General features: G+C 36.0%; 1 protein-coding gene across 1 annotated transcript in view; it reads left to right on the top strand.

Annotated features, from left to right (window-relative positions):
• ATRNL1 (attractin like 1) overlaps positions 1–25,038 on the top strand; it is a 431,686-nt gene that overhangs the window by 43,508 nt on the left and 363,140 nt on the right. Inside the window, exons 5-8 of the mRNA XM_009087164.4 lie at positions 123–331; positions 9,813–9,987; positions 10,895–10,982; positions 21,862–22,117. Of these exons, the coding sequence (XP_009085412.1) occupies positions 123–331; positions 9,813–9,987; positions 10,895–10,982; positions 21,862–22,117 (728 nt within the window). The remainder of the gene's footprint in view (positions 1–122; positions 332–9,812; positions 9,988–10,894; positions 10,983–21,861; positions 22,118–25,038) is intronic.

Here is a 25,038-nt window from a genome sequence, read left to right on the forward strand (position 1 = left end):
AAAATCATCATTAAACTTGTTTTTTATAAGTAAATAGAAATTTTTCATGGTAAAACATATTTTATCTAACAAATACTGCTGGAGTACTGTCAGATATCTTACATATTTCTTTTTTTTTTCAGAATTAACTCTTGCCCTAACAACTGCTCAGAACATGGCAAGTGCACAACTAGTCTGTCTGTGCCGAGCCGGGTGTACTGTGAGTGTGACAAGTACTGGAAAGGAGAGGCCTGTGACATTCCCTATTGCAAAGCCAACTGTGGGAGTCCAGATCATGGCTACTGTGACCTGACAGGAGAGAAGCTCTGTGTCTGCAATGACAGCTGGCAAGGTAAGGTTTGCTTAGTTTAGTGTCTAGGTTATTTGATTTTCTCCCTGACCTCCTTTTAATGCCACATCATTGCATCATATTTTTAGTGTTTCCTGAAATAAAGTAGCCACTGTCTGCTTTTCTTTGGGTATAATTTGTAGCAGCCTCTCAATGAAAAAGGAAGGTGAACTGCTTTGTTATGATGGTGCAAGACTGTCTGTGGGCTAATGGATGTACTGTAAGCATATGGTGCAGTTTTACTCCCAGTACCATAGATCATTGTTTCTCATTACAAATAAATTATTTAGGATCCTAAATGTTTAATTTACTTGCTATAATTATGCTAGATGTTTGTGGATTTTTGTTTTTATTGTTTACCACTTCTGTTACAAGTCTCAATTGGCTTAGCTTGCTATGCTTAGAAATTGCCATTCTCTTAACAGAAATATTAAAATCCCTCCAGATTACCTCTTCCCATGACTTCCTGCCTCAGTTCTGTTTTATTGCTGTTTCTTTTGGCATGTCAAAGGCAATGACTTTTTAACTCCTTTTAGCTGGCACACCTATTACTCCACAGTCATTATGAGATCCAATACATTTCACTTCTTAATAATTAATGAGTTGATCATTCAAAAGCAGTCTGTGCACCCACAGAGGGGAAGTAGTTTAGCAATATTGTCATTGAATGGAAAGAGAGTAGACCTAATACTGAGTCCTTTAAAACCTTCCAGGACTGTAGTGCACAAAAAGATCCTGAAGGCTTAATCTCTGTCCAGAAATTTTGAATAGAATTTGCAGCAAGACTGTCACCTTTTTAGTTGTGCATGAATTCCTTGCAATGTCAAATTCCTGAAATGTCACAAATCTTCGAAAATGCTTTTTAGGCTATACCTTCAGATATAGTCTATGAACTTAATTAGAAGTTTTAAGCACAAAGTAAAATTAGAAATCTGACTACCACTGCTAGTGCCTTCCTTTCACCTGGCATTTCTGTACATACTTGCTTCTCACTCTTTCCTGCAGATCATATGAAGAGAATTTGCTTCATCTTTCCTTGGATTTTCACTGAATCTACATAGATTTCAATTATTTTTTAAAAAATTCTGTCACAGATGAGCAGGATTGGATATATAATTGTTTTTCTTTACTAAATACCAAACTTTCCTAAGCTCTGGGAGATGACTTTCATCTCTGCTTTATTTCTTGATTTATTTATACCTGTATATTCTGTACTTTCTATACTGATACTATCTTCTGTGCAGATTATTTGCAATGATGAAATGATAAATTTTTCTCTTGCTGTCTGACAAGTTTTTCTTGTGTTTGGTAATTCAAACCAAGTGGCTGAAGGGTCTTGATTTGTATGATTTAGGAGAGAATTTAATGTTTCATTTTTTATTACTATTTTCTTTTTATCTTATTTTGAGTAACTTTAGTGCCTGTATTAAAAAAAAAATTATTGAAGTGCATTGATTTGAATGTGTAATAACTAGAATCCCTGATTCAGATTAAAAATCCCAGAATTTCCTATTTTACTGCATAGAGTTTCTTTTACAATGGTGACATCTTGTGGTTGTCGTTGAAGGAGCAGCTCTGAAGAACATTACACATTAAAAACAAGTGTCCTGAGAAAAGAGACTACTTTAGGGTATTCTTTGGGATAGAATAATTTTTTGAATAAAAAGTAGGATCCTCTAATTATTATATGTTTCATGGAATTGAATACAAGGATCTTGTAGATACTTGCTTTATTCTATACTCATACTTGGTTGGACGAATATAGAATAAAGCTTCCATAAAAACTTTTAGACTTTGAAGACAAATAATTCAAGTAATTTTTATTTTTAATTTGAATTTCATTTAAGAAAACATGCACTAGTTTAATGTATTGGGTTTTTTAAAATCAAAGTAATTTTAGTAATGCTAGTAATCTTAAATATTCCTGAAGTGGTTGGTGTAAGAACAAAATTTAGTATTTACAGAAAATCTGGTTAATTTAAAATTTTCACCCACCGTAAGGGGGGCTGAAATTTTCCCTAAGGAGGATTTTCTTTGAGTTCTGTACTATATTATTCTGTCCCATTCCTGGCTAATCTGTCATGATACTATCTAATTAAAGGCTGTGGATGTAATTCAGGGAGGGAAAAAATACACCTTAAAACTACTGACTTGCTCTCTTTTCCTTAGTAGGCACATGTAAAAGAGAAATCTCTCTTTGGCTGAGACCAAAGTGGTGGCTCTTGCACAATTTAACCTATTTAAGAGTTTTATAGGAAAATGCTTTTACTGAATATGTTTTTACAGCCTGAAGATTCTCTTTGATACCAGGAACAGCATGTCTTGGATTGTTTCAAGCTATAAAGAAGCGGGGAGATTTCCAAACAGTTAAAAACTTCTGTGACAGGTGAAAAAATTCAGGATGACTGAAAGAATATTTTAAAGAGGATTAAGTGGACTGTCCTTGAAATTGCTGGAAACATTCTGACTCTTAGGTGTAGTCAGGGAAAAAAAAAAAAAGAGTTGAAGGCTTTTGAAGAGAGAAAACTTTATTGATACTTAATTCACTGAACATCAGGACTGCAAGCAACAGGGGAATCTATTAGAGAGGAATTATAGAGTGTTTTTAAATTAGTTTTAAAGAAGATGAGTAGGGTACCTTCAAAGCAAATCTGATACTTCATGTTTATTATGTTTTGGATTGCATTGTGAGATGGTTTGGAAACAGAGGAAGTGCATTCCTTTTATAAGGAACTACACCAAATGGGCTCTAGGGTTGCACATAATGCACACCAGCCCCAAACAGCCATTCAGCCCTAATCCAAAGTTAAAACACCGATAAAATTTCTGGAACATGTATAGTTAGTGGGTTCTCCCTACAGAGCTGCTCCTAGCAGATAGAGATGTAGCAGAAGACCAGATTCTGAAGTTAAACTAATTAACTTTGAAATAAATCCATTAGCAATGAGGCAGCTTGAATTTTATAACATCTCTCTAGGGAAAAAAGAGTCTTTCTGTAAGGAGAAGAGTAAACAATGAAAGTATTAAAAGAGCTATGACTACTGCTGTGTAAAATCAGTGTTTTGCTTGCTTGGTACTATGGCATTTATTGTAACAGCATCTTGAGTATGGCCAGAACAACTCTGTCAAAGTCTGTCTAACTCAGGTTATCCAGAAAGGACTCACTGGATTTGGATTTATTCCCACTTTTCAGTGGAAGGCTTTGATGTCAAACTCTCTTGTTTGGCCTGCCTTATTGCCCAACATTGAAATTAAGCAAAGCTGTGCTTCTGTGATGCTGGGTTAGTGAAACTGGTGGGGAAGGTTTGAGATGGAGGCTCAGGCAGCAGCAGGTGAAATGCAACACTGGGAAGAGCTTGTGCCAAATGCCTGGAGATCTGAAATCTGAGATTTTGGCCTGTTGGGCCTGGATGTTCTTGAACAGAAAGCACACAAGTCTGTGTGTCTTCAGAGATGAGAACCTGTGATGTAACATTTGCTTTGGACAGGCCTTTTTTTGGAAGAAAAAAGAAAATAGAAGCAGGTTTCTCATAAATACTGTTCTGCCCTGTGATAATGCCCTTTTTGTCTCAGTTTTACTTTTCAGGTCATCACTTAGCCAAGTATCAATTCAGAAAGGAGAAACTGCAGTTTTAGTCTGGGAAGTGTCCTCTTAAACATATGTGCATTTATACTGTTTATGCATATAAAGACAAATATCCAAGGAACATTTTTGTCCCCCAATTTTAAGTTAAAATCCCATTTCTGTACTCCATGTTTGTAGTTTTTTTTAATGTTGATCATAGAAATGAAAGCTGTCTAAGAAAAGTTTATGTCTATAGAATTGGTAGGAAGGAATTGTCTTGTAATGAATGGTTATTTCATATGTACTGGAAATGTTCTACAGATTTATCTTCAGGTGGAATTTAACAATTTGATAAGCCTCCTTGGAGGACTGTGCAATTTGTAAACAAAATATAGCTATTTTAGTTACAAATTTAATGTCTGAAAATTGTGTGGGAAAAGTCAAGTGTTCTTATTGCAAGAGAAAGAACATCACAGGTAAATGAAGAACCGGCTCCAGTTTTAAATACCTTTATGGTGTCATTTGACAATTAGTGAAAGCAAATTTAGCAGAATTTATTTGATTTGTTTCACTAAATGACTGCATTAATGGGAGTTGATAATGCTCTCTATGCCTAATTAGGATGAGATTTAGGAAGGGAGTCCCCTGCAATTTGTGAGTTTTAATGAAAAATGTAATCCATTTAGCATAAATCTGTGACCTAAATATTTATTTAAAAGGCATACACTTAAATGTATTAAAATAGAACTTGATTAAAATAATGATCCCAAGCAATACTTTGTCCTGAATACAAGTAGTAGATAGTGCTAATCTCCCTGATAAGGTAAGATAGAAAATTTACTTTATTATCTGTAGCACCTTCATTTAAGATTAGAAAGAGAGTGATTAATGCAGCTCAAAACCTGTTAGCTTCATTTCAGCACTGTGTTGAGTTCTAGACCATAACTTGAGGAAAAAATAATGAAATGTATATTGTGATTAATAACAAAACAGTTGAAATTTGAATTTATCAATGTAGTTCATACAAAGATAGTCTGAAAGAAAATTGACATGAAAATGCAGTATATTTTATCTGAACCTCAGCAGTTGATGACAGGAAATCATTAAACTGAAGAGTGCAGTGCATACACAGGAAACAGTAAGGGGAACTCAGCTGCTTCATCATGAAATGTGAGTGGGTGTGCTGAACACATATGGAAAGGTATCAGTGCTCCTTGAAGGCTGATCTTGGGACTGATAATGTTACATAATTTTTTTAAGCTACCTATAAGGCTGATAATGAAATCTGCTAATACAAAGGTGGAAGGTACTTTAAATATGAAGGAGAACCTGAATACCTTGCAAAAAAGTCTGCAAATAATGTGTAGGACTTAATTACTTCAGTATAAATTGTAAGTTAATACATTTAGAGACTAAGAGCATTAAGAATTTTGTTTTATAGTCTTGGATTGAAATGTAGAAAGTGACATGGGGGGAAACTTGCTTGTCTATCTCAATTAGAACATGAGCTAATTAACATTATTACTTTTATATGCTCTGCAAACTCTAAAGTGCCAAGTGCACTGACAGGATGATCGCTCACAGAAATTTCAGTTAAATATATGAAAGCATTAGTAGTATGCTTCATGTTTTGTTACCACAGTTTTATGAATAGAAACAGACTTAGAGGGAGAACCATTAGGATGGAAAGGGCTTTGGAAGGCACTAACAGAGCATGGTTTGTTTAAACAAGTAAAATCAAGGCTGGGAGGGAAGAGTGTTGCTGTTTATGAACATTTGTGGGGTGTATAGGCAGACCAGGTCTTTAAGTACAGTGATTGCAACACTGGTAGAAGAAAACTTGTGAGGAACTGGTCATGAGTACATTATTTGGGAATTGGGAGGAGGCTTTTGTCTTAGAGCTGTCAAGTTTTCTAGAAGTTGTTAGCAGAGATACTGGAACTTGGTACCTTGCAGCCATTAGGATGGAGTCTCAGAATCTCTAGTCCAATGGGTATTGACAGCTACAGCTGATCTGGAAGTCCCTGCTTCTTTTAGAGCCTGGGGAGCAAAACCTGTTTTTGTTTAAGATGACCAATCTCATGTGATATCTACCAGAGAATGTACGTGTTCTCAGTCATGGAAGACTAGGAGAGCTTTCCCTACTTCTAGTAGACAATGCTGTGACATCTGGTCTTATCTTCTGTGCCAGCCTTGTTGATCTTGAGTGTGGGATCTGGAGCTGAGCAGTTTAAGGATGCTGTGGAGCTGTACCCACCCATGGCAGGCCCTGCAGCCCTCTGGCTCCCCTGCTCAGACTGAGCCTGGGCATGCCCTTGGGTGATCCACTCTTCCTGCCTGAGGAGACAAGTGGGGCTGAGTAACAGCACACAACACCCAAGGGGCATTTCAAGAGCTGCATCAGCTCATGTGCACTAGGATTTCTGTCATTGCTGGAGGAGCACAGCTTGCTGCCCTACTGTATTAGCTGGATGCCTCACCAGGCTCTCTCTGCCTGCCATTGAGTCTCATTTTCAGCAAGGCTGTTTGCAGGATAGGAGAAATACTTACATCCAGTATGGATATTGCAGAGCTGTGCAGAGGCAGTGTAGGGATAAATGGGTGCACTTACTGTAAAATGCCTAGAAGGAATTGCTGAGCCATTCCAGCACAACTGGTCTGACTGTAGGACTGGTTTCAACCATGAGTTGTGGTGATTGAGAAATTATATTAATGTAATAATTCTCAATTCAAATGATCAGACAAACAAAACCAGAATAAACAAGAAATACTTTTAAAATTGCTTTGATTAGATTGCATGAAGAGCACAGTGAAATTTATATTCAACACATCAACACTTCTGCTTTTTTCTTCTATGCTCCCAAAGGAAAAGATTTGGTTTGAAGACAGTAGATGATGTTTAGTCTTTTAGGTGGAAATTGATCTTATGACTTAAACTACTGGAACAGATTGTTACTATGGCTTTTCATGAAACTCCTCAATAAATACAAATTAGATTATTTCTCTTGTGTGGTGGGGAATAAATAACTTTTTTAAACCTATAGAGTTTTTTCCTACCTTAGAGGATAATGTAATTGACTTCCAGTTCAGGTTTATAAAGTTGTTTGCTGTTTTTAAAGCATTTCCCGCCCCCCACACCCCCAGTGGATTGACTGACACATTATGAAGATAAGAAAGAAACTCAATTTTAAATGAATGGAGAAGAAATCATATTTGCATAAAACATAAAAACCATATTTTTATTATCTTTGTTCTGCAGCTGTAGTGCTCTTTGTTGCACGGAAGGCACGTATTTAGTGAATGTAATGTTTCTGAGGAGAATATGTATTTTTACTGAAATAATGGTGTATGTATTCAAGTAGGAAAATCTATAAATGCTTTTCATAAATCCTACATTTATCTTGTTTTTATAAAGCAATAGCCATACAAAAGAATTGGCTTTTTAAATGACGTTTTGATAGAGGCCAGTACTATTCTATTGTTTTGCATTTTTGCAGCTGTATATTCAATTTTTTGTCCCGATTGATAGATAACGTGGTCAGCCCTTGCCCATGGCAGGGGGTTGGAGCTGGATGATCTTTCAGGCTCCTTCCAGCCCGAGGCTTTCAATGACTCTGTGGCGTTTCTGCTTTCCCTCTCACCTTTCCTGTCGTTCTGGTCTGACGGAGCTGAGGCTGGAAGAATGTCTGTGACATTCTTTCCATCACTGATCTGGCTAAGATTTTTGCATTCTTAACTGAATGGGAGGCGGTTTTCTTTCGTTCATTTTATTGCAATCGGTGCCAGGTATCTCTGGATGTGCCGCAGGAATTCCGGCTCCGCTCGCCACCAGGGGTCCCTGCTGGCCGCGACATCCCGGGGCCCGAAGGCTCGCGGTGACAACCGGCAGAGATCCCGCTTCTCCTCCTGACCCGCAGGCACCGTTTCCATCATTTTAAGCTCTTCCCTGATCAAAGAATACTTAATCAATTGTTTATTTTGAAGCCCTTTTATATTCAAATTAAGTGTTTCCTCCAGTGATTTACCAAAATCACGATTTTGCTGAGGTTACAACTCTATTATAGTATCAATTATTAATGCTTAAGAAATAATACACTGAATTGTTCATGCTCTCATTAGACCTCATTCAGATACCATTAATCTTGTCTGAGGAGAAGGTATAATGAACTATGGGAATTGAGTGTCTCCATCGTTTAGTGAATGGAAGGTAATTTGGATACAAGTGGACATCATTGTTCTGTAGATCACTAGGAAAAGTTGACAGCTGGTTATGTACACTTTGGATGCCTGGGTGTTGTGTATAGGAAGTAACTGTAACAATTTGCCCCCAAAATGACAATGTGCATCTATTGCATACATATGCAATCTCCCTGCGCTCCTATTCCCCCAAGATAATGTTTTAAAATTACTGTAAACTTGATGTACATTACTTATTTAGCTTACTTAGTAAACTTCAGCATCTCTCCATTCTAAAATTGTCTGTTCTCTCCTTGACACATGTAAATCTTTGCATCTGGAGCACCCTTTGCCAGGGGAGTATCCTTGCAAAAGAGATCTGATACTTTTTTCGTGAAGCGCTGTCTCCTCTTGTTTGCTTTGAACATGGCTTCTTCAAGCTGCATTTCATAAAACTCAGCTCTTTATATTCAGACTGTGGGCTCTTCATATTCACCCACTCTTTGTCACTTATTTTATAGACATTTATAATTCACTTCCAAATGTTTTTTTCCAAGTGAAAAAGTCAGTGATTCAAAGGAATTCAGTGGTTTCTGTAATTGAAACATCCTTATTACTCTTCTGTAAACAGTCTCCAGCACTAATCTCTTATTTTTAAGTAGGACACAGTTTTCTAAGGTTACACAAGCCACAGATTTATGCAGTGGGGTAACAGGATCCTCGATTCTGACACGATTCTTTATTTTGTCCATTGCTGAGTGGTGATGTAATATTTTCATGAGCTATCCTGAGATGATCCTAAAATGTACCTTACTTAATTTTCAACTTAACTGTGTTGAATTTTGTGTATTGTTTTATTGTTCAGTCACATGGTCAGACAGGAATTTGTTCTGTGGTTCTTCAAAGGCCCTGAAATAATAGCCTTTATCAGCAATATTTTAATATATGTATATATATACACACATATGCCTATATATTTAGGTTTTACATAAGATCTAGAACATAAACTGATGATGAAGATATCACATTTTTGTTATTACAGAACAAATAAAAAATTGATTTTGCTGTTCATGGTTATAATAGTTCTAGAGCTAATAATATTATGCATTTTTCTGACTTTTTTACTTTGACAAAAATGATTGGTTGAAATACATCTGAAAATGGTATGTAGTAGTTGTGTTGTATAATGGTCTATAAAATCTTATAAAATTTAAATAGTCAAATCATTCTTTTGATAAAGCACTTGATAGTTTATTTTCCTCTTGAAAAATGATGCAGAATGGCAGTTGCAAAAGGCAAATTTTTACTTCTAAGATTTAATATAGTATAATGCATATTTTACTACAATACTATTTGCTTTTATATACACTTCTTCTAGTTCAAATACAGTAGTTTTTCTCCAAAGGTAGCATACAGTGCTAAAAGTTTTTGACCTAATGATAGGTCATTTAAAAATGTGACGCTTTGTGCCTTTCTTTCTATTTGTGACTCACAGTCTCTTTTCTGAGAAGAATGTGCAAATGAGTTGTTATTATTTGAGCTAATCTAATGCTTTCAATTAGATTGACATCCCATGTTGTCAATTTTTTCATTGAGCATCTGTTAAACATAAAAGTGTACACCATATTTTATCAGAATGAGCAATCCTGACATCTGTAATTAAGCCTCCCCTGTTTCTGCTTTATTGGCTTTAACATCCCCGTCTAACAGATTGCACAAATTGCACATTTGTTTACAAAACAGGCCCAGATTGTTCTCTGAACGTCCCCTCCACGGAGTCCTACTGGATCCTGCCCAACGTGAAGCCCTTCAGCCCCTCTGTGGGCCGTGCTTCCCACAAGGCTGTCCTCCACGGGAAGTTCATGTGGGTGATTGGTGGCTACACCTTCAACTACAGCTCCTTCCAAATGGTGTTGAAGTGAGTGATTTCTCCTTTCTGATGGCAAAACAGATCTTACCAGGGAATGAGCTTCTGTCTTCTAATTTAGCTGAAAGGTTTCTATCTCTTTTAGATTCTTTATTAATGGTCTTATTCTATGCTTGTGATTTTCTTAGGATTATAGAAAGTGAAAATATGGGCAACATCAAACTGTAGGTGATGTTTGTATGTAGTTCAGTTTGAAAAACTGCAAAACAGCTTTGTTGTGATAAAATAGTGAAAGAAATTCACTGCTGATATTTTCGTACAGTACATTTTGAAAGCAGGTGATTTGGATGGTAACTTCATATGTAGAGGCCCTACATGTGGCAAATGCAAGTGTTAGGTTCTATTTATTAGCATATTATTAGCATGTTTACTTCTTCTGTTGTTGTCTACCTGTTGCTTTCTTCCACACATTTGCAATCATCCAAAACAAATCCCATAATCTTTTGGATTTTTCTTTTCTAACTTGGTCATTTATTTTTTTTTTTTTTACCTCTCTTAGCTTGTGTTATGCATTGATTAATTAATAAAAATGTAATGGAAATTAAAATCAACCATATATTTAAGAGGGTTCCCAACATTAAATCTTCAGAGTAATGCAGAAGCATGGGGCATGAGGAGTTTGGTGGGGTGGACTTTTTAATGTGACTGATAACAGAACAAGTCTTGTGATTTTTGTTACTTACTCCTGTTGTCTGAGATTGTTGATGAGTCCCTTGAAGAGATGCTCCTGTTCTGCTTGAGGGAAATTTAATGCACCGTCACAAGTTAGTGCACTCTTGTAATAGTCCAAAGGATTGTGTTGCCCCACTAACAAATTACCATGTTAGAGTTAGTTTGAGCATACAAACCCTTCTATTTCCTCTGCAGGCTCAAAATATTTCTTCTATTTCTCTTCTAGCTACAATTTGGAAAGCAGTATATGGAATGTAGTGCCTGTATCCAAAGGGCCGCTTCAGAGATACGGACATACTCTTGCTTTGTATCAGGTTTGGACTCTTCAGTGTTCTGTATAATAAATTTATATGAGGGTGCTGTTAGTGATCTTAAAATGAGTCACCATGAATGGAGACTTTTGAGGATAATTTAATTTCTAAATATTTTGTATTAACGTTTTCTTCTTCAGTGCTTAGGTTTATTGCACGGTTTTTGGAACAGAGATTGTGCAATACTTCTCAATCACTTTGCTGACCATAAACCTTCTGAGCTAAACCTGCCAATAAAAGGCAGAGGTGTGTGTGAGATGTAATTGGGGGTTGTGGGCAGTTCCCTTGCCCACTAGGCACCATCCCCAGGGGCTGAGCCCCACAGACAGAGCCAATTGCTGGTAGCAGGATCCTTTAGCAGTGCCATGGCAAGCGGTGGCCCAGGTGTGGGGACTGCTCAGGGAATCCAGGAGCACAAGGAGACAGGACTGGAGAGAAGGCTCCAACTTATGCCTGAGAGGGGCTATCAGGGAGACAGCCTACAGAGGGTGACAGGCTTGTTAGCTGTGATAGAGAAATACGGAATTGCTGTTGCAGATTTTCCTTTGTTTGCATAAGGCAGCGCCAGCAGGGCAGGATGAACAGGATTGTATCAAGTCAGACCAGAGTGTTCATCTCGCCCAGTAACACCTCTTGAATTATGGGTAACAGTGAATGCCTAGGGAAGATTATAAGAAAAAATGACAGGAACGTACAGAAGCTTCCTCAGAATACTGTCCTACTTTGCAGCTGGGATTTCCTAAAATAGGGTAGTATTTTTGTGGAAAAATTATGAATGCCTGTTGTTTATTGGGGTTTTTTTAATGTGTTTATTTTAACGTTGACATCAATAAAATAAAATGTGAAAATAAAACCATGTGTTTATTTTAACGTTGACATCATCCTGTGCCTAAGAATTCCAGAATATTGTTTTTAAGAAATAAAACCTTTTCAAGAACGGATACTAGCTGGTTTAATTTTGATAATCCCAACTTCTTATTCTCCATTTATTTCCTCATACTACTTATGATTTTCTGTAAGGCCATCACACACTCCACCATTTCTTTTTCATACTGAAAATACCTTCTGTTTTTAATTATCTTCTGTAAAGAAGATATTTCATACATTGGGTAACACTGTACTATTGCCTTCACCTCTTCTAATTCTTTTATTTCCCTTTTGGAAAAGGAGGAATCACAGTCTTTAGTGGGTTCTTACCTCAGAGATTGATGTAATTCAGGGTCTAATTTTTTTCCAATTAATTCTTAAGGGTACTTTAGCCTTTTGAAAATCTGCTGTTGGCTTTGAACTGGTATTTTTATAGAACTGTCAGTCACATCCTCGGGATCTCATTCTGTGCAATTCAAAACCCATCCCCATATATTTAGACTTTAAATTGTTTTTTCACATAGTCATCTTTTCATCCTTATGCATGTTAGCATTTATTAGTCTTTAATTCTTTCTTGTATTGCACATGCAGTGTTAGAAGATTCCTTTGCAATTATTTGCCTTTGACCATTGTCTAAGCTATTTTAAATAACATATTATAGTCAAAAAGTACTGCTGTTTTTTGACTCATCCCCTTGACAGCTTGTTTTTTTAACATATTGAACAAGCAAATCCCAGCCTCACATTTTTGTGAAACACCACTAATGATCCTTATGAATTTAAGAAGTGACTATTTTTTCCACAAAACTTTACCTTGTAGACTTAATTAGCCTTGTGTTTTCTGCTTTCCTTGTTTCAGAACATCTTAGTTCCTTTTGGGTATGAGGAATATTATCAAGCACCTTTCTGAAGTTTCAGGTACATATATCATCTGGACCTTTGATTTCTTCAGAAAAAGCCAATGCTTTATTTGCAAGATAAAACTTCATTTTTCAAAACTTAGAGTTTTTCTTCATCTGTTTGTCTGTTTCACTCAGTGAATTCTGTCCTCTCCCTTACCAGTCTTTTGTATAGACACATTTTTAAGCAGGAATTTACATACTACAGACAGGGGTTAGCCCTTTAATTTCTTCTGAACTAATTCCAGGGACTTTCTTTGCCAGGTTGTTTTTATTTGTTTGTTTGTTTTTTTTTTTTCCCTACATTAACTTTCTGTTTTTAGTTTTTGCTATGGAAATACCTGTAAAGTCTACCATGAAGAGACGGTTAACCTCATTTTATTGCTATGGCTTTGACTTCTCAGAATACTCCTTCAGACAGCCTGTTGGCACCACAAAGTATCTAGTTCAGTGTATTGCTAATGCATTTGAAAAGTGATGTTTTAGTACTTGATGTATAAATTCTGTAGGCATCTCATTAAGGTGTTTGATACTTGCCTTGGTGTGAGTCTCTGTTTTGATCTGGTGGAATTTCTGAACTTTGTTTTGAACTCTAATTTTTCTTCAAAGTTTCCATTATCCTTCTGTTAAGTTAAACTTAATTTCTTTTGTTATTTTTAATGGAGAGTTTTGTTTTCTTTTTCAAATAGGAAGCGTTCTTGTAATCTCAGCAAAAATGTCTTACAATGTCTTACATTTAATTTTTTAACATTTTTGGTATTTTTCTTTTAAGGATTTTACCCTTTTAGTTGTGCATTTTATGTTTGGGCTCCTTTTATATAGTGAATGCTTCCTCCAAGTTGAGATGAATTCAGGGCATGGGCTGATATTTTGTTTTGTCTTGTTTTCAAGACAAATCAAATTTTCAAATCTGTGTGTGGCATGGTGAATATTGTAGAGGTGTTTTCAGTAGTAATATAAGCTAGGTTTTGTCCATGCCCTAGCATCAACTCCAAGCTTGCTTTTCTTCCTGTCAGTTTCCTGATTCATTACTAATGTATTATCTGTTCTTTGAAAGGTCAGATCTTTTTGACCAGTGACTTTGATTATTACAATTGCTGCAGAATGTGGACATTTTAGTCAAGAAACATTTCAGTAATGTCTCATTTAGCAGTTCAGAATAAAGACTTAAAATATAATTTAACCTTTTTATTTGACGGTGCTAATATTTTTTGAGACATTCCAAACTAAAGGGTAACTGTTTTAGAAGTCCTTTCACCAGCAAATATCAAATGTGATCTGTGTTAATTCAAACATCTCTTTGGATCTCAGTCAAGAAGTGCAACTCATTAATGATAATGAAAGCTGCAAGCAAGGGTATAGTGAAGAAGCTGTGGCTGTTGTGTAAGACATACATTAATTAGCAATTAGGATTCACTAATAATGAACCTATGTGAAATAATTAACTACTGTGCTGCTTGTACTAGTGATTGTGTCAAATGTCGAAAGTTACATGGGCCAAAAGAAGCTGATCATGCAAATAATAAAAATATCAAGGGGGAAAAGTATTCCTTTCTGAAATAATTTCTTACATTATCTTGTTAGGATAAAGTTCTGATATTTTTTCTTTTAGATCTTCAGTCTCTTGAAAAAATAGAAAAAGTAATTTAGAGTGAAGAGCAGTAGAACATAATACCTAGAGATGGCAGCTTTGAGCTGTGTTTTCAGCTCTGTACCAGTAATTGTGTAATGTTTCCTTTATGGTTGATAGGAAAAAAAATATCCACAGAGAAGAAATTAGATTAAGTTTTTGACTTGAGCTTCTGAGATTTCAAAGCCTAGTGCTAGGCTGGAGTGAGAGTGCAGAGCTAGCTTTGCCCGATTGTGGTGCAAGATAAATTGCAGCTGTGTGACTGACTTTGTGGAGAATGAAGTAAGTTACTGTACCCATTCCCCTCAGAAAGCTTCTTTGGTAAAAAAACTGAAGTACTGTTCTTTATTCTGCAGAAAAAAAGATCTGAGGACTCCCACTGATTTATAGTTATAACAAAGCCTCAAAACTTTTTATGCATTTATAGAGGAGAGAGCATGAAAGAGCTCTTGCTTTTAGACCAGCTAAACTGTTAAATAGTTTTCAAGCTGATTGCTGGAAAGGTGCTGCTAGCAAGTGGTTTTGCTGCATCTCATAAATTGTATGTCGTCTCTGGCATCTTGACACTGAAAATATCAATGCACTTTGAAATAATTTATATAAGAAATAGGCTTATTAAGAGACTGGAGGAAATGACTTGTGAGATTTTTAGAGTAGGTACATATAGCTTTGATAAACATGGCTAGGTAGGGAGTTAGAGTGAATTCCAAAACACTAGATCCCTGCAATTAAGGAGAATGGGAATTGCCTGCAAGGTGTACATGTGGTCACCTCTGGGACTTTACTCAATTAGTTTTTGGTAGTATGACCAAAATTGGTTGCATTTAGCCTTTAATTGAGCTGTTGGTGCTGGTCCCAAGACAGTGGAAGGGTGGCTGACCTTGGAGGTTTGTTTTCTTTGAGACTGGTGATAGAGATGGAGGCAAGCTGATGTAGTACTAACCATAAAGTACACAGACCATTTTATATATAGTCAAATTTAATTTAACTCATTTGAGTTTTATGAATGTTACTTCCATTTTAAAACTTTATTAAGAAAGGGTAATTGTTTTGATTGTTTTTACAAATTAATTAGTGTTGATGTTGAGTCTGTATATATCTTCTGGATTTTTTATTAGTCTTATCAAAAGCTAGTGTTAACAAAGCAAAAAAGAGTAAAAACTTTTCCTGCTTTATTATGAACTAGATAAAATCTTTCACCGGTTGGTTTATTGTTATTCTTTTAATACCTAGTATTTTTGGCTATTGTAGTATAATTTGAATAGCACTGGAAATATAAAAGCTATTCTATTAAGCAGCTATTGGAAGGTTGTACCAGCAATTTCTGTCGTTTTATTGTTCTTTGAATTATATCTTATGCTCAACTTGCCCTCTTACTCTGATTTGCAGATCTCAGAAGTAGGCGAGACGAGCTGCCCCACACTTTTTGCATTCAGTCTTGAGAAAAGCCTCTTCAGAGTTCCCTTTTTTGAAGTGGCCCTAATTCATCAAGAGATTGGCTCTTTATGTAGAAGTGTCATATTTTTCATTCCTCGTTTCAATGTTATATTCCAGTTGGTTTGAAAGTGAAGTCCAAGTCAGGTCATCTTAATTAATACCTTTGACTAAACCCAGCAACCATTGGAAAACTGCAAATAGTGAAGAAATAAAGTGACAGTGCTCTTGATTAGGTTGACCTCCTGACATACAATGTGGTGCAGTATTGTCTTGACCTTGAATTTGGTCCTGTTGGGAGCATAAGTTAAAATGTTCCTCTCCAGTAACTTATTCAGGTTCTTATTCAGAGAGGATATAGTCCCACAACAAACAAAGAATTGCTAAATCAGGCTTCAGGAGGAAGAGTTAAGTGAAGACTGCTTTCCACTCTGTCAGACATGGTCTAATGGTATGATTGCTGGATCAAGTAAAAATGTAACTAATTTTTAATTTTGATATAACATAGAATGTTCTTGATACTATTAACCATATTAAAGGAGATAACAGTTTGTGGAAAGGAAGAGGAGGTATAAGACAGTCCTAAACCAGGTGGTACGTGTTGAATGCAAAAAGCAGTCTTGTGGAGGATGAGTTATTGCCAAATAACGTTTTGTGAGACTTGTATTTTGCTTGGGGAAAAAAGGCGAATTTCTTTAATGATGTACTGATTTGACTAAACTTTCAGAAATTTCAGGTAGAAGAACAGAGAACAACAATCCTAATAAATGCTAGAGTTCTGTTAGTTTATACAAAGGTAATTTCAATATCAAGGTCTAGGGGAGAAAAAAGATTGATATTCTGTCTCAAGAAAATAAAGGATAAATTTGTGTGGTTTATGAGTAGCATTTCTTTGGCCAATTCTTCAGGAACAGTTAAGATTTATATAGGTATTAAGACAGAAAACTAATTTCTGAGAGAGAAACTTTTCTGTGTAGCCACGATATAGTTCAGCAATACAAAATGAAAATTATGTGGTTATTTTAATGTGATTTAACTTCCTTCTAAATCATTAGAAATGGATTATAAATTATCCCTTTGTTGCATGTTTTTTTTTTTTTTTAACATTTTTTTAGTGGTATCTACAAGATAAGATTCTTTTGAAATGCAGGTAGGATTTGCGTATGAGTGTGTCATTCCAAGGTACCAGCCTGAGCAGCTAAGTATTGTTCCTTTAGGAAAAAGAAAAATTGTGAAGTCTTAGGAATAAAAAAAGGCATTTCATTTTAATGCAGTAGTTCAAGACTTCTAAGTTTTAGAAGTCTTGAATTACTGCATTAAAATGAAATATAAAATCAATATTAACACTGAGATAAGGTGCAGTGAAGAGAACATGTCCAAGGTCAATCAAGCAAATGATTTTTGGCTGTTTGTTCAGGATTCAAAGTGAAGTGTGTGCAGGTGTTACTCTGCTCTGGTGTACAGTTTGTTGATTGGAACTTAAGGGACAAGTGAGTGCTCCTGGTCTTCTAGTGATCTTTTAAAATATCCTCCTTGATCTGTTTCATTTTTCCTCACTGTAGAATGCTCCTCTGTCAAGGATCTTTGAGCAAACTCTTCCAGTCTTGAGCATTCTCAATGAGGAAACAGAAATGTTTATCCTTATACTTAAATTGAATTCCTCCAAATTGTGCACATCACATCTGGTTTATTTGCTGTATTACCTTGGGAAGAGTCTGGTTCCCTCTTTTTTAACCTCTCCCACCAGGCATTTAATTTTATTTGAATCATTTGGTTATTTAACAAACATCATCTCCAAAGATGATGACGGTATCAATAAGATGAAGAAATTAGGAGGAATTTTATGGTCGTAATTTGTATTGATTCTTGCAACATTCAAATTGTGACAGTTTACTTTTTCTCCTGTATTTGAGTTATTCTCTTGGTCTTATTTTATCCAGTCAAAAATGGGCGTGTCATTCATTGCTCTGTAAGAGAAATCCTAGATTCAATGAATGTTTTCTTCTCTTGAGAAATGTGATTTAACTATTTTGTTCAAATCCTGGCTTTGGTCTTATCATTTCTGCCTTCTGCTGTCATCTTCTCTGTCCAATATGCACACTCAACTGTTTACAGATCATATGCCTTTTTTCATCTTTTTTTATCATTATGGTTCATCAGAATTTTCCACTGAAGTAGTTTTCTCAGGGAAAAAATGTGATTTAAGAAAATGAAAACTTTTTTTGGGAAGTTTTGGTTCCATTGAAGCAAACAGGAGCTGCACTGGCTGTTTTGTTGGCTTGGACCTGAACACCTGCCAAGAAACCAACTGATGGGATCTGTAGGTGGGAATGTCATGATTGACTGAGCTGTCGACCTGCTCTGTTTACAGGAAGAAATTTCTCGTTTTTCTGTAATTGCTTACAGAGCAGGAGCTCTGAAGTTCAATAAACAATGTACTTTTCTATACTTCAATTTGCATAAAGTAACAGTAATATGAAATTTTGGTTTAAAACCTACAAGGTCTTTCAAGGTTCCTGTAACTTCTTAGAGAACATTACTCATATGATAAAATATATCTAATGCAGCCAAGGTTAATTTATTGAGTAAATGATCAATTTTTCTATCTCACACTGTAATTGAAGGTGTTTGTTTTGATACCTCTTATCAGAACTTTAAAATATGAATGTGTTGGAGGCCTTGTGTCTTCTTGGTGCTATTTTACCTGTTTTGACATTTCTCACATGGAAAAATCTGCTTCTTGTCCTTTCTCCTCTAGACAGAGGTCAGTTTTTAAGGTCCTTAATATGGGCCAGATTCTTCATGCTTTTTTGCACTAATTTCACAAAGACTCACAATTTTATGGTTTTTGTTGCCTTTTAAAAAAAGATATTATACTTTGCAATCCTGCTTGGTTTTGCTATCTTATCAACAAATATCTACTATTCTTAATTCAGGTAAAGGTCAACAGTGTTTGTGCACTGTCATACTTTGTGTCTTATGTGTTGTGTCTTCCGGAAAGCCTCACCTTTAGCGTGTACCTTGGCTTATATTTAGTATATAAGTAATTTATAAAGGTAGTATAAAATTTGTAAAGGGGCTCCTTCTATTCTGTCACATTTTTTATGCTGCGTAGGACCATTTGCACTCGTATCATTCCTACAATCCATTCCTGTTAAGGCTTTCCAAATAAATGTCTATCTTTATGTGCTTAGGAGGTTGGTTTTTGCCATAGTATGCATGTAACATTTTTTAATTTCAGTTCTGTATTTCTTCCACTGACATTGGTCTCTCAGCTTGTTTTTCTCTGTGTTCAGCTGATCATCACTTACTTTTAAAGTGTTTTTCATCAGTGCTAGGAGCTTCTTAATCTCAGAAATAGCCCTTAGCAAAGCTTAGTTAAATCTGGTTTTGTGGCTGATAAAGCAGTTGTCATGACCTTCTTGTCTTTTTCTCTGTGAATATTCTTGTATACAGGATCTGCTGTGTCACCTAAAAGATTACTTCTCACAGAAGTGCTCTTTTATCTGAACTTTGAATCATTTAAGCAGAACTGTGAGGAGGACTTTGCTATTGTCAGCTGTCTGAGAAATACTTTCACAGTTCATGCAGCTCTTCAGGTCACCTTTTTTTTTTTGTTTTGTTTTTTTTAAAGTGTCTTCCCTCAGTGTCAGAAATCATTTTTTTTTTTCAAACACTGTTGTACAGCCCCTGCAGCTCCCTAATTAGCTTTCTCTTTATGCTATAGTCAGTTGAAAATAGGCATTTGAAAATAAATAGTTCACAATTTTAGTGATGCTGATTTGATTTTGGTCAGATCCATGTGGTGTTGTAAGGAATGAGCCATATAGGATCCTTTCAAGAAGAATATTTGTTCAAACCAAATTCCTTTGGATCACTGCACAACCTTCTTCAGTTTCTGTGGGTCTTTACCAAGCTCTTTGAAATGTTTTATCTCTTAGGAAAAGAATGGGTTCAGATACATATCTCTCTAATCCTACTAAAAATTCCTTCTGTGAACATCTTTTGTTCAAACACCACCAGTAGCACAGAGTATCCCTCCATAGGAAAGATTTAAATTCCAAATCGAGAAATGTTCACCTGCCTCAAATGAAAAAAAAAAATAGTTGAAAATTTTGCAGAAATTTCAAGTGTACTGTGTTAGTGCATCTGAGAGTTTGGTCAGGCATTTGCTGACTAATCTCTCTGGATATTGATGAGACTTTTCTTACTGCTCTGGACTCTGTTACTTACCATCAACCACAGGTGTATGGGACAACATTATAACCCTCTAAAGCACTTTGTGTTTACAAATCCATCAACTCCTTTTACAATTTATGAAATTTCTGCATGATTGATGCAAACACTCCTTTGATAGTGTCCTTGTCTTCCAGCCTGTTTTTCTGAGTATTTCATGCCAAGTCAAACTTTGCCAAATGTGCTCAACCTGCAGCCTCTCTTTTTTTTTTTTTTCCTTCTAATTTAAACCTTCTAAGGCTGAGTTTAAGGTAAGCCCTAAGCATTACATTGCAGAATGCAGAAGGCAACTGCCAACTGTGCAGCATGCAAATGGGATGCAGAGTGTCTGGGGTCGTTATGTCCTAGCAAAGACTGAGTATCAATCTCAGAACCAAAGGAAGTTTTTTCCATGAAGTATAAACTGTTCTTGATCAAGTCTGTGAAGCCAACAATCTGGAATTTGTTCTGTGACTTTGCATACCTTGGCTTACAAATCCAGATGAAGTGAAATTCAGTAGGATTTCCTTTCAGGCAATATTTAAGTAAATCACTCATTACTTACCAGAACAGATGGCCCTGCTGTTTAAGGTGTGTGGTTCATGATGGCTGGAATCTCTGTTTTGCATTCATTTAAAAGAACTCAAAGTACTCCCCTTATGGGATTTGATTTTAGTAAATGTGCTCAGGAGGAGCCAGCCACATCCTGGACTGCATCAAAAGCAGCATGACCAGCAGGTTGAGGGAGGTGATTCTGCCCCCCTGCTCTGCTTTCATGGAGCCTTGTGTCCAGCTCCGGGACACCCAGCAGAAGCAGCACTGTTGGAGCACATGCTGAGGGGGAACCACCGAGGTGGTCAGATGTCTGAAGCACCTCTCCAAAAGGACAGGCTGGAGGAGTTGGGGTTGTTCAGCCTGGAGAGGACAAGGCTCTGGTGATACCTTATAGCACCTAAAAGGGGCTGCAGAAGAGCTGGAGGGTGGTGTTTTACAAGGGCATGGAGTGGCAGGACCAGGGGAGATGGCTTCCAACTGTCTAAGGGCAGGTTTGGTTCAAGTTTTGGTTTGGTTTAGGTTCTGGTAAGAAGTTCTTCAGTGTGAGGGTGGTGGGGCCCTGGCACAGGCTGTCCAGAGAAGCTATGGCTGCTCCATCCCTGGAAGTGTCCAAGGTGAGTTTGGACAACCTGGGATAGGGGAAGATTTCTTGAAACAACCTGGGATAGTGCAAAGTGTCCCTGGCCATAGTGGTAGGGGTGGGGGAAAATGATCTTCAGGGCATATTTCAACCCTTCTATGATTCCATATATGCATTTTCAATTTTCTTTGGGTTCTGGTGACTGGATTTTCTCAGAACTTAAGTTACTTTGCTAGTAGCAGAGAATGTGCTCTCTTGGGCATGTGCTGCATGAAATCCCCATAGAGACTGAGTTTGTGGAAAATCACATTTTAATTCTGTGAACTGTTCCTTAAGAAAACAATACACTGTCCTTTTTGTTTAGCTTTTTTTAAAATAGAATGCTGCAATATGGATTAGAAGTGCCTTGTAATTAAAGGTTTTCTGGATGAAATAATCTCTTTGAGATTAATTTTGGTGTCATTTTCATGGCTAGGTTTATTTTTCAGAGAAATAGACTCCTTATCATTGTTGGTTTAGTTTAAGTATCATTGTCTGGGATTAGTGTCTGATATTGAGCTGGTTAATGTAAGATTAAATGTGAAGATTTAAATCAGATTGCTCAGTTATGAAATACTGCTCAGCAGAGGAGTAGGCAGTTCAGATGTTATCTTTCTGTAATCCATTATTTGCTTTCTCCTCTCTCCCTTCCCATTTTTACAGGAAGACATCTACATGTATGGAGGCAAAATTGAAACCAGTTATGGCAATGTCACTGATGAGCTGTGGGTTTTCAACATACCCAGTCAAACATGGAGTACCAGAATTCCTGCAGTCCTTGTCCATGGACAACAATATGCTGTGGAAGGTCATTCAGCACACATAGTAGAGCTGGACAGCAGAGATGTGGTTATGATTGTCATTTTTGGATATTCTTCCATATATGGTTACACAAGCATTGTGCAGGAATACTACATCAGTAAGTCTCTTTCAAATAATTTTGATCACAAACTGATACAAAAAGTGCTGTTCGTTTTTAAGTGAAAAAAGAAAAAAAGTGATTTTTCTTTTTTCAGAAAGAAAAATGTGTATTTTCCAATTTAAATAAAGCCTCACCTTTTTTTCTTCAAGTTATGTATATAAGATAGTGTTTCGTGTGTGTTTGGAGCACCATGACACTTTCCATTTTTGTACATGGTCGTGGTACCCTAAAGAGGATAAAAATTGAAACCAGAAATTCTTCACCATGGTAATTGTGATGAAAAACAGTTTATCAACACAGACTTGCTGTTTTTACCACGCAATAGAAGAGCAAAACCAGCAATAATTTAGTTATTTTAAATGTTCTTTAATGCTGTTATATTAATTTCTTTCTGTTGTATTGTTTTTAAATGTATTAACTTAGTTCATCATTATATATAGGGCTCTCTCTTGAAGATATGCATATTGCTGTTAGAGGTAATAATTGAAAATGAACTCTAATTTTCTCTAAATAAGCTACCATGTCTGTCTGGGATTCCCCTTGTGAAGTGCAAGCTGTTTCTGGGGTGATTTTAAATGTTGAAATTAAATAAACTAAGAGAAATCTTTTAATCATATCCATGGTGCAGTTTAGATACTATTTCAATGGAATAATATTGAAAATCTACACCTGATAAATTCTTAGGTATATTTATATGCCTACTAATTAAATTTATAGTCTTCTACTTTTGTTTAATTTATTTTCCTGTTGAGTTTATCTGAGTCTCTCAGTTATTTATGCAATAAATAAATATGCAGGAGGCATAATACAAAATTTCAAAGTAATACCTACATGCTAAGGGATGTTAATTGTTTTTAATTGTTCAATTTAACTTTTTTTTCATGTAGGCATATTTATATAATCACTGCTTAAACAGATTTATAGGTTCAGGAAATCCCTTCAAAACTCAGATGATTCTTATGCTCTCTGGCATTACTGGCATTATCTCTGATGGCAGTGTCAAAATTATATAACAGTGTTGAAAAAGGATAAAAGTGAATGGCAGTAAGAGGAAGAGCACCATAATGTTCTTAATTCACACTGAAAAATTCCAATTTAACTGCATAAAAGCTACTGTAAAACTCTGGTCTTAGAATGATGCTTTACAACAGTATTCTAATATTTCTTAAGCATTAAAGGCCATTTTTTAGAAAAACTGACTTTCAGAAAGTTGTTTATTTGACCTATCAGAGATGATTTTTTTTTTTGTGAAGGAAGCAATATGATGTTCTAGTTTCTGCATGCTCATTCACTGTAATGTTTATTGGAAAACTTTAAATTATTTGCTTCTTCTGTTGGAACTTTAAGTTATTTGCTTCTTCACATGCTGCTAATTTAATATGGTCTAGAAGTACCAATTTTATTCTCACCTATTATTGTTGTTAGTTTAATTAGGAAGAAGGGAACATGATTTGTATTGTAAAATTTTCTGCCTGGCTGATTTTATTGATGGCCTTATGGTTGAAATGGACAGCTTGTTCCTATTTTTTTTTAAATGTCACAGCTACATTTGTGGAGGATTATTAAAACAGTGTAGTTAAGCATATACAACACACAGAAACAAATAAAAAACCTCAAACCTTTCCAACCATGAGGATAAGCTTTGAGTAAGAGAAAGCAGTTCTCTGTCAGTTGTGTGTCAATTACTCTCAATTTTTAATGTCTCCTTTTTGAGAGTATATTTTTTTCATATTCTAGTGAGAGATTTAGTTAGAGAAAATGTGCTTCACTTGCATCAAACACAAAGGAAATTTTAACAGTCTAGGGTATTACTGTGGAGACCCATTGACACCAGTGAGTCTCCTCATCTGATGAAGGACTGATTGTTGGGCTTTGCAGAACATGGGGTACCTGAACCATTGCTGCTACAGAGAATTCTCATGTTTCATTTCACCTCACTGCATCTCCCTCCTTTCCCTCCCCTCCAAGTGAAGTGAATTTTGTGGTAAATTTTCCTGAATTCTGTGTTGGCTGTGGCATTTATCTACAGTTTTGCAGCTATACGAACACATTATTAACCATAAAATTCCAGCTGGTGGTTTGAATTAAGAATTGCTGTTTTTTGGGAGGACTTTAGCAGTTCAGGATCCAAACTTAAAAGAAATATGAAGTGAGAAGTATCCCTGTGAATTCACCTGAATAGGAAAGAAAATTTCATAAAAATAAGGGCTTCTGATATTATAGAAAGAAAAAGAAGAACCTGGCTTTTTCTTTCTCTTCTTGGTTTAAAACCATTTATTTTAACATTTCAAATTGTACTGTTATTGTTTCTACATGTTATCAATTATGGCTTTTAGTCCTAATGAAGGCTATTTTTTCAAGTACTTGCCACATGCCTAGAAAGAGACATAGAGGCAGTTTGTCCTGGTTCATATGAACTGAAATCTCTAGGATCTTTGATGAACTTGGTATGTGGAATTTTGGTGCTAAAGCCTTATTTAGTTGCTGTGACCATGATTTCCATGAGGTCTGGGTTAACAGACACATGAAGAGGTTTTAAATAGTAGTGGAAATTGCTAGTTTTTCATGCAGGTATGTAGTTCTTGGTAATAAAACATACCAATCAAAAGTGTAGCCAATCTGAAAATGTCTCTGGCACTGTCGGATTAGGGGAGAAAGTAATTTCTATGAGAGTAAAATAAATTCTGGAATAATTGGACAGGGTTTGCAGCAGATTTTCACCATGCAAAGGCATGTGAATTTATTTCCACTCCAGAGGTGTGGTGGTTGCTGCAGGAAGAAAAGAGCTTCCTGTTGTCCTTTCTTGCTGCACCCAGACTTACGACTTCTGAGGAGCCAGTAAATCCTGATATTGGAATTATGTGAATGATTTTACTAACTTGAACCATAAAGCTTTTCTGGGTTACTCCCCAGGGAAA

The sequence above is a fragment of the Serinus canaria genome, chromosome 6, assembly GCF_022539315.1.
Source record: "Serinus canaria isolate serCan28SL12 chromosome 6, serCan2020, whole genome shotgun sequence".
NCBI lineage: Eukaryota > Metazoa > Chordata > Aves > Passeriformes > Fringillidae > Serinus > Serinus canaria.